The 9,808-nt window shown below is 37.1% G+C and overlaps 2 protein-coding genes across 2 annotated transcripts; one reads left to right on the forward strand and one right to left on the reverse strand.

Moving 5' to 3' along the window:
• The first annotated feature begins 2,289 nt into the window (after window positions 1-2,289).
• LOC117623284 (ubiquitin-conjugating enzyme E2 2-like) lies at window positions 2,290-5,690 on the forward strand. The gene is made up of 6 exons (XM_034354200.1): window positions 2,290-2,520; window positions 3,293-3,426; window positions 3,543-3,568; window positions 3,671-3,760; window positions 4,180-4,268; window positions 5,373-5,690. The coding sequence occupies exons 2-6, from the start codon at window positions 3,302-3,304 to the stop codon at window positions 5,499-5,501; spliced, it is 459 nt and encodes a 152-aa protein (XP_034210091.1). The 5' UTR covers window positions 2,290-2,520; window positions 3,293-3,301; the 3' UTR covers window positions 5,502-5,690.
• A 343-nt stretch (window positions 5,691-6,033) lies between these two features.
• LOC117623274 (probable LRR receptor-like serine/threonine-protein kinase At1g14390) lies at window positions 6,034-9,808 on the reverse strand. The gene is made up of 7 exons (XM_034354188.1): window positions 7,795-9,808; window positions 7,513-7,646; window positions 7,157-7,400; window positions 6,872-7,065; window positions 6,718-6,779; window positions 6,530-6,638; window positions 6,034-6,417 (listed from the first exon to the last, which is right to left on the reverse strand). Exons 1-7 carry the CDS (start codon window positions 9,032-9,034, stop codon window positions 6,184-6,186), a joined length of 2,217 nt encoding a protein of 738 aa, XP_034210079.1. The 5' UTR covers window positions 9,035-9,808; the 3' UTR covers window positions 6,034-6,183.

Genomic DNA, 9,808 nt, shown 5'->3' on the forward strand with positions numbered 1-9,808 from the left:
TAATTTCTCAAAAACCTTAATTAATTCAAATCCTTTTATTTTAATGTTTATTTCAATTTATTCCTTATTTAAATTTATTCTTACTTTAATTATTTTAACACTTTTTCGGACCGAGATGTAACAATTTTACCAAAGTCTCCCCGGTCAACAAGTCACCATTTTCTCTAATAATTTATTATAGGGGCAAAATTATCTTTTCTCAGAATAAATTAATAACTAAAAATTAATTTAGGATCAGGTTGTTACAATAAGGCATATTTCTCTCTCAAATGAAATATATCTTGGACTTGTTGACAGACATATGAATGTTAGATTGCAAACCTGTAGATACTCCTATTGTTCAGAATCATCATCTTAGAGAATACCTGGATCAAGTTTCAACTAAAAAAGAAAGATACCAAAGGTTAGTGGGAAGATTGATCTACTTGTCTCATACTTGGCCAAACATTGCTTATTCGGTGAGCGTTGTCAGTCAATTTATGCATTCTCCGAGTGAAGACCTCATGAATGTAGTTATTCAGATACTTAGATATTTGAAGTCTGCACCCGGAAAAAGAATTATGTTCGCAAAACATGGTCATTTGAATATTGATGGTTACACAGATGCAGATTGGGCATGAAGTATAGCAAATAGGAAATCCACATCCAGTTACTTTACATTCGTGGGAGGTAATTTGATTACATGGAGAAGCAAGAAACAGAATGTGGTCGCCTTATCCAGTGCAGAAGCCGAGTTTAGAGGTATGACTAAAGGAATTTGCGAACTCATTTGGTTAAAGAGGTTGCTTACTGAACTTGGGTATAGACCTACATCTATAATGAATCTCTTTTGTGACAACAAGGCTGCAATAGCTATTACACAAAATCTAGTTCAACATGATCACACCAAACATGTTGAGGTAGATCGATACTATATCAAACAGAAGCTCAAAGCTAAAGTGATTCAGTTTCTTTTCGTAAAGTCCTAAGATCAATTGGCGGATATTTTGACAAAACAATTTCCAGTAAAGCGTTTCACAATTCACTGGACTAATTGGGCATTGGAGACATCTATGCACCAACGTGAGGGGGGAGTGTTGACGTGACTTATGGACCATTGACTTTCTTACCTTACACACCAAGGATTCCCATTATAATTATATTTGATTTACTTTAATTATTGATTTCCTACTGTAAATAGAAATATGAATTTATTATTTACTGCCCATTAAAGTTCCGTTGTATTATAAATATGACTGCCTACAAAGAGAAGAATACATAGAAAATTCCCACAAACAAATATTCTCTCATAGTTCTCATATTTTAGCATCATCAATGTAAGTTTTGCATTAATAGTTTAAATATACTCACATTCTAAAATAATATATGAACATTCAATTTATAAGTTAGGGCCCAATTGATCGCGTTGGAGTATGATAAATTTTTCATACTTTTTTTTCTTCAATAAAAGAAATACAATATAGTGCATGAAAAATGTAGTAACACATCATTTTATACAATACGAAATTTCACCTTGATTTATTTTACTAATTGAGCTTAGGTTGATTTGAGCCAGAGTTGTTCTTTCAAGCAACCAAAGTTCCAACAACAAATGCAAAAATAGGAGCAAAATGAATATTTCTCACTAATTTGATAAATTAGTATGAGAATGTGAATTGCATAAATTCTTATTTAATTGCGTGATGAGATTTATAGTATGTAGTATAATAAAAGGTAAAATGTGGGTTTATCCTCTAAACAATCAAGTTGGTTTGAAGTTACCTTCCGATTATTATTTTAGTCAATTTAGGACTTAAACTGGGTAAAATTAGTCAATTTAGGACTTTACAAATTCATTCAATTTGCTGCCAATTATAAAGTCAAATATGTCATTTTTATTATGGGGCAGAAAGGAGCGTTACGGATGGGTTTATTCTCCTGCTCAGAAAAGAGGTAGCTAGGACGAGCGAACATCGGAGATGGCAAATATGAGTGTTCAGTGGAAGGAGAGCGGTAAAGGGTATAGCGAAAAAAACACAGAGAATGAGAGAGGGTAGGTTATTAGGGCAGAACTGAGGTGGAAAGATAGAAGGAGAGTGTTAATAAACTACGGGGCAAGACGAGACTTTATTTTATAGTAAATAATGTATGACACACATACTATAAGCCGAATACTAGACATGAAATTGATATGGTGATGATGATGAGTGGCATCCTCATTGGCATGCTGGCAAAGAGCCGAAGACACGCCACGCCAGTACAGTAGGAGAGATAAAGAAAGAGCGCTGACCGGGGAGACTTCCAATAGCAATTTTTTTTCCCTGTGCCTAAATATAAATCAAATCATTCCAACTTAAATAACTTTTAACCTAAAAATAATCTCTCCATCTCTCTCTACCCATCTCCCTTTCTCTCCTTCTTTCTTGATCGCCCGTCACCGTGAAAATCCATCTCTGACACCGTTTCGCTATCTCTATATATCTGTCTGTTTGTTTCGCGGCAATTCCTGAGCTGCCAAATTCTCTCGCCGTCAGCCAACAGGTGTTTTTCATTTTTAGCTTAATTTTTCCCTGTATTATATTACGCATATCTTAATTGAATTGTGCTCCGATTTGTGGTCTGTATGGAAACTGATTTCGAAGAAGATCTAGTTTCTTAATTGCATTACAAGAAAATGAACCCTAACTTTTGTTTTGTTTTGTTTTGTTTTTTTCAAATTGTACATCATATTAGCTTCTTGCGATTCGCATATTAGGATATGGATCTCGGGTTTTGATATGAACTTGTGTTTTTTTCGTTTTTTTTTTTTTTTTTTTTTTTATAGCTCGAACTTGTACGGTAGCAACCAGTTTGACTATAGTTTTGGGGTCTAATACTGTAACTTTTGGATCCAGTTACTCTTGAATTCAGTCTACCATAGAATATGTTTTTTTAATGAGTTAATTGAATGGTTTAGTTAGGTTCAGTGCATGTGTTCAAGGTATCTTGGAAATGGCACGATTTGGGCTTTGAGGTCCATAAGTGCAGTTATTTTTGCTCTAATATCGGTTTAGATTGTAGAGGTTACACGAGCTTTTCAGAATCAAGTATGTGAATCTTTGTTCATTTATAGGTTTAATCTTTAGTTAAATCTCAATTATGTTGCTTGGATGCCTGTACATGCTGCTTTGTTGGTAGTGGTACTTCCTGGACCTCTGTGTTGATGAAAGTTATCAATTTCATTTTTCTTTCAACGGTGCCTGCATGTTTTCGTTTGTGCACAAATGTATTTGACTATCACTAAGTATTATTTTTTGGTTGGCCTAATATATAGGCGGTGAGGATGTCGACTCCTGCGAGGAAGAGACTGATGAGGGATTTCAAGAGGTTGCAACAGGACCCCCCTGCCGGTATAAGTGGTGCTCCTCAAAACAATAATATTATGCTTTGGAATGCTGTTATATTTGGGTATGTCTCGGAAGGAGATTATACTTTGTTGCATATCTCAGTTTTTCTTCATTTTGATGATTTTTTCTTGAAATCTCGTACAATTTTATTTATGTACTTCATTGTTTGAATTGCAGTCCTGATGACACCCCATGGGATGGAGGTAAAAACTGAGAAGAACCTCATATCATATTGCAATTGAAATTTTCTTCTTTCACTTCTAAATTTTAAGCTATATCTTGTATGATATTTTTGTGTTTTCCAGGTACGTTTAAGTTGACACTTCAATTCACAGAGGATTATCCAAATAAGCCACCAACAGTGCGTTTTGTTTCTCGGATGTTTCATCCAAATAGTAAGTTCGAAACAGAAACTGCACACACACATGTATGCACATATTACGTTTGTACATGTATTGGTACATATGTGTGCACATACAAACAGAAACACGTGTATGTTCATTGAGTATTGAATCATTTTACATCCATTTACTTAGCCAAACTAGCTTCTAATGGGTGAAAAAGGAGCTGAGCAAGGGAAATATTTGGTATTTGTTTTTAAGCTCTCAAGCATTTGTTAATTGAGTATTGAATCACAAATCATCTTCGCTTTCACAACTTGTTGCTAGCCTTTATAGCTTGTTGCTTTGGTTGTGTCATTTAATGTTTATATTTGTTAATATATTTAAGAAATTAACTGGAATGCAGTTACTTGGAAATATTTCAGATGTTTCAAGTTTTAAGTTCTGCCTTTTTTGTGTGTATCCCTTTTCAGTTTATGCAGATGGAAGCATTTGCTTGGACATCCTACAGAATCAGTGGAGTCCTATCTATGATGTAGCAGCTATACTTACCTCCATCCAGGTATTTGGTTATATTCTATTCGTTGCTTGATGATTTTGAGTGCTTTAATTAATCATGACTCTCTTGTTAAGTGTGTCATGGGATAAGCTTGTAATTGGTTAAGACACCATGCACTGGCGGATCCAGTAATTTTCCTTCTTAGGGGCTAGAATTTGTAAAATCTGGCTTAGCATGAAGTGGCTAATGGAGCCTATCAACAACCTGTAAACTCTTACCTAATGCAGCTCAAGTCTTAGCCATTCCTTCGCCCCCTTGTACTGCCTTAGCCTTTTTTTAGGCATTTTATCAAACAGTTTGCCCCCATTCAACAAAAAATATCATGAGAACTTGACACTTTCTTAGGTGTACAACAAGGCTGAGTGGGGGCTAGTGCCTTCACTGGCTCCTTACTAGATCCGCCACTGACACCATGTATGAAATCATATTTCATTATCTTTGAGTCACAATTGTGGTCTTTGAAATTCTGATTGTCCCATCTTGTCATTCCAATATATAAGCAACTCTGTAGCTTCTATTTGAGCACTACCGGAGCAAGGCATCATTGATTGTACTAATTTCTATTGCTCCTCAGAAAATATTCCGTGTTATCTGTTTTCTATCAACCATCTTACCAATGCATTCAACTGCACCTTCAGGCCTAATTATGTCAATTACTTCTTTTCACAAAGTTTGCATACATATCCCTATCTGCTGCATCTCTCATTCCAAAGAGAGAATCCTAAAAGCTTGTAGATAATCAAGAGTTTCTTATTTCGCCTCTCTTAACTCATGGTTGAGGCCTGGCCAAAAGATTACTCTTGGTTACCACTTCATGTTGCATAGACTTAGTAACCATCTAACCACACTTCCATTTTCCATTGTATGGCATATGTATATGCATGGATATTGTTTTAACACAAAACTCTCTCTCTCTCTCTCTCTCTCTCTCTCTCTCACACACACACACACACACACACACACACACACACACGCATGTGCATGCATGCTTGTGGATAAATGACATTTGATCAATGTAAATAAATCAAATATAAGATTATGGAGGAAGTTCACTTTTTTTAGTGTCCGTTGTTTGAGATGTTAAGTCATAATATTTTCTTATTGCAGTCATTGCTCTGTGATCCAAACCCAAACTCTCCAGCAAATTCAGAAGCTGCACGGATGTTTAGCGAGAACAAGCGTGAATACAATAGGAGAGTCCGTGAGATTGTTGAGCAGAGTTGGACTGCTGATTAGCTTACTCCTGATGGAGATCTTTGGAAAATCAGTTGAACATCCTGTTTAAATAACTTTGAAACTTGAAAACTTTTGTGTTGTGAAGAACTTGACTTCTGGTCTTGTGAAATGTTTGCTCGGGCTTTAATTCAATGGCACTAGGCCTCGTATATCTATATGTTGGACCACCTGCCTTGGAGTTTTCTTTCACCTGCTGCATTTAATTTTGCTTTAACCTATTCGAGCCTGTGGTTGGAGAAATTGTTGTATGCAACTGTTGTGTACAATTGCCCTCACAATATCTGGTCATGCGGGGGTTGTATTCGATTGTATGCAAGATTTTTTCATGGGGGCGAGCAAAAACATGATTATTACTCGCTCTGGAAACTTGAACCAAAATATAATCATGTATTTGAGTTTTAAAATTGACGGCTAAGATGCATATGGCATGTTTGATTTGTCACTGTTTGAACATGAAAAGCACTCTAGCTGGATTGTAAAATGAATAATTTTGTGTTGATGAAAAAGTTAGTAAGAATTCATTGGACCAAAGAAGGGTGAAAACTTGAGACGTGCTAAAAATTGTTTTAAGGTAAAACAGTAAACACGAGCTGTATTTACATTTTATTCATATAGACACCGTGCCTAACAAGGAACAGAGTTGAATTACATGCACTTAAAATGAAAACGTGTTGTGTTGCTACTACATCTGAGCGCTAAGGTTGCCGCTGCTGGTCCATCCCTCTTGAACTTGAATTGAATACTGCAAGTTCCAGAGAACATTATCTATGGAAGGACGCTTGCTTGGATCTCTGCTCAGACAATTGACGGTGATTTCGATGGCGGTCTTCAATGACTGATACGCAAAACTTCCCTGTATCGACGAATCCATGAGCCCTCTTAGTTTTGATGGTCCTTCTATTAAGCCTTTTTCTAACTGTTCATTGAAAGATGCAAAGAAAGCCATTGAATTAGGTGTTGCAAGAACCCAAAAGAGCAAAAACAATGAAATGGAGTTCTTTTGTTTTTAGTTTTTCTATATTGTTTACCTGAATCTTTAGCTCATCCAATTCACTAGCTGATTTGATCAATCTACCAGTAAGAACTTGAAGTAGAATAATCCCCAGCTGATAAATATCTTCCTTCTCAGCTTCGGCACTGTGTATTTACGGCTCGTATAAGATAAATTTGGATGCTGCAGTAGAAAAGGAGAGGAACAAGAAGAGAAAAGTAATACCTGTTTAGATGAGGTTTACTGCTGCTAATATCCTGTCCATTAAGAGGGCTCTCTGAACCAATCTGGAAATTAGAAAATACAATCGTTAGCTGCTACAAAAGTTTCCTTTCAAATTTGACAAGACAAGCATATATATACTGTAACATATTCTCACCTGAAACGGCAATGGAAGATTATAGTTACTGATTTTAGCAGAAACACTCTCATCCAACAATATGTTCTCTATCTTCAAATTATTTCCAAAGATGCCAGGTGCAACCCCTGTGTGCAAGAACTGGACCCCCCTTGCAATGCCAATGGTAACAGCCATTCTCTGTGGCCATTTCAGCCATTCCTTCTTTCTCCAATCTGCCAAACCAAAGTGTATTAGAATTGGTTTGAGTATTTTAATTAACCCTTTTCTTGATGATCTGATAATTGCTTTTAGTTTGAGCTTTACCAGTGAGATGGTCCACCAAAGAGCCATTTGAGATGTTCTCAAGAACAATAAATACAGTGCTAGCTGTAGTTGGATGGTCCTGATAAGTGACAGTGCAGTGTCCAAGAAGGCTGACCAAATGCCTATGCCTCAGCTTTGACAAGGCTTCCATGCTCTGGTTCAAGTTTTGGGGCAACTGCTTCTGCTTTAATTTCACAGATTTCACTTGTACCAGTAAACCATCTCTGAGCCAGCCTTTGTAGACCTGTAATGTAAATATTGCACAGAAATAATGCCATCAAGTTGATGAACAATAATGTTGGCTCCATCAAATAATGCATTCAAAGCCAGCAAACAGCAAAATTCAATGTTACTACCTGTCCCTGAGATCCTTCTCCCATCAAATTTGCGGCATCGAAATTGTCTGTTGCATCATCAATTTCTTCCAATGTAAAGACACGATATGGTGGGAGCCCAAGTGTTGGTAACCTCATCATCTGGGGCACACGCCCTGGAAAATCCAAATCAATATTAATCAGCTTCAATGCTTCATGAACTAAAAACCATAAAGCATGCATCTTTGTTTTGTGTTTTTTTTTTCAGTCATTAATGTCACAGACTTTCAAAGGAATTAAGGAAACAAAGAAAGACGGCCTTACTTGCATCGATGTTCGGCTTTGGGGAGCTTCGAACATAAATTTTCTCAACCATGGATCTGTCAAATTTATCTTCTCTGTTCTGTCCTGCCCTTTTGATAATGACCAAAATCAGCAACCCAATGACTGCAGCACCACACACAACACCACCAATGACACCAAGTAAAAGGCCTAGCTTTATTTTTGACTCCTGCTCTTGAGTTTTAGCTGGAGGCTTAACAGCCAGTGCTTCCTTGTGGCAAAATGAATATGGATGCTGATACTTTGACTTCCCACCAGACAAACAGTTCCATGAATCAAGAACAGTTCTGTTCAAAGACTTTGTTCCAATGCAAGATGGTAGTTTCCCTATCAAAAGGTTTTGAGAAATATCAACAACTTGGAGCTTCCCATTGCAGGTTGCATTGTTTGAGAGAGCACCACTTAGTTGGTTTTGAGCCAGAATGAGGTACTGAATTGAAGGCAGAGAGAACACGAAAGCAGGGATTGGCCCCACAAATTTGTTGGAAGAGATGTCTAATTTCTGAAGCAGATCAAAGTTCCTCAATGTTGGAGGAATCTCAGATCTCATGGAATTGTTTCTCAGAATGATACTTACAAGACTATTTCCCAATGAAGGAAATCCAGGTCCTAGGTGGTTGTTACCCAAATTGATTTCTTCAAGAGCAGCTAAGCTTTTAAGATCTGGCACACTCCCATTGAACAAATTGTCAGCCAAAACTATGCTTCTGAGATTCTTCATTGAACTGAGGGATGCAGGAATCTGCCCATAAATGAAATTTGAGCTAATGTTGAGCTCCTCGAGTGACCAGAACCTGTTGATCTTGGCTGGCAATGGACCCCACAAACCCAGTGACACCAAGGAAAGCACTTTCAAGTTGGAAAGCTTTGTGAGAAGTGTGAAGAAAGAATCAATGGAAAAGCTTTTGGACAGGGTCTGCTGAGAAATCACAAAACTCTCTGAAACTGGTTTTGGGCTGTGAGAAGGGGAGCTTTTGTTTCCAATGACAGTTAATTCGGTTAGACGATTATTTGTACAGACAACCTTGAGAGAAGGTGTGGGAGGGAGGTAACAGAAGTTGGTCCAATTTGTCCATCCTTGAAGAGCTCCAGGGTGTTCAAGAAGCTTCTGAAATTGGAAAAGAATTCGGCTCTCACTTGGAGTTAACTGCCCAATCGAAATTGGAGTGAAAATGGCTAGAATGAGAAACAACGAACAGAAAGAAACCAAGAAATTCTTCATTATTCAGAAAGCTAAATGCACATGAGAGAGGTGTGAGTCATACAAATGAGATTAAGAACTTCAAAAACAGAGAACGCAGAACTGCAACCACAATTCTATCTATATAAAGTTGATAGAAAAAGCAGAATTTAAGTTCTGGGTTTTGTTTAGAATAGCAAATGCTTTAAGAAATGAATAGAATAAGAAGGTAGCAGGTATGGAGCATCAAGATCTTGGGTTTGGTGTGCAAAGATAACAAGAAAAGATTTTACCGAGAAAGCAAGAGAGAAAAATTCTTGTGGGTGATGAAAGCAAAAGCACTCAAATTTCAACAAAAAGGAAGAGAACCAATTATTGTGCAGAGAATGAAGGATCTGAAAAGACTGAAATTTCAGAATTTTAAGTGAAGCAAGCTGAAGCAGGAGACAGTGCAAGTGAGAGTCAGTCAAGTTCAAAGTAGAAAGGGACAATGCAAGCCAGCCCATCCTGATCCTCCGCTACGCAAACCAATATTTTAAGCTGCAAACTGGTTTATCTTTCTCAAAGTTTCAAACTTTCTACTGCCACTTGTTTTGTTTGGCCTCAAGTCAACTTGGGCTCTGATTCATTTGCGAGAACCTCGATGTTGACCACGTTTATTATGGTAAACTTGCGAGTAGTATCTCAAAACTTACGCTCCATAGGCACTTGCGGTTCGTGATGGCCAGACTTGTATTTATTTGAGCTCATGATGAAATCACGAGATGTTCTTGTTCACGTAAAATTGTTCATCATCATAATCATCATCAAAGTTAC

The sequence above is a fragment of the Prunus dulcis genome, chromosome 1, assembly GCF_902201215.1.
Source record: "Prunus dulcis chromosome 1, ALMONDv2, whole genome shotgun sequence".
Lineage (NCBI taxonomy): Eukaryota > Viridiplantae > Streptophyta > Magnoliopsida > Rosales > Rosaceae > Prunus > Prunus dulcis.

What these genes read in the sequence shown, in the direction of transcription:
- LOC117623284 (XM_034354200.1), top strand. Translation starts at nt 3,302, where the DNA reads ATGTCGACTCCTGCGAGGAAGAGACTGATGAGGGATTTCAAGAGGTTG. An exon ending in TGGAATGCTGTTATATTTGG is followed by an intron (nt 3,427 to 3,542) that starts GTATGTCTCGGA and finishes TTTGAATTGCAG; the next exon opens with TCCTGATGACACCCCATGGG. An exon ending in TGACACCCCATGGGATGGAG is followed by an intron (nt 3,569 to 3,670) that starts GTAAAAACTGAG and finishes TGTGTTTTCCAG; the next exon opens with GTACGTTTAAGTTGACACTT.
- LOC117623274 (XM_034354188.1), bottom strand. Translation starts at nt 9,034, where the DNA reads ATGAAGAATTTCTTGGTTTCTTTCTGTTCGTTGTTTCTCATTCTAGCC. An exon ending in ATCTTCCATTGCCGTTTCAG is followed by an intron (nt 6,780 to 6,871) that starts GTGAGAATATGT and finishes TCTAATTTCCAG; the next exon opens with ATTGGTTCAGAGAGCCCTCT. An exon ending in TGGATGAGCTAAAGATTCAG is followed by an intron (nt 6,418 to 6,529) that starts GTAAACAATATA and finishes TTCAATGAACAG; the next exon opens with TTAGAAAAAGGCTTAATAGA.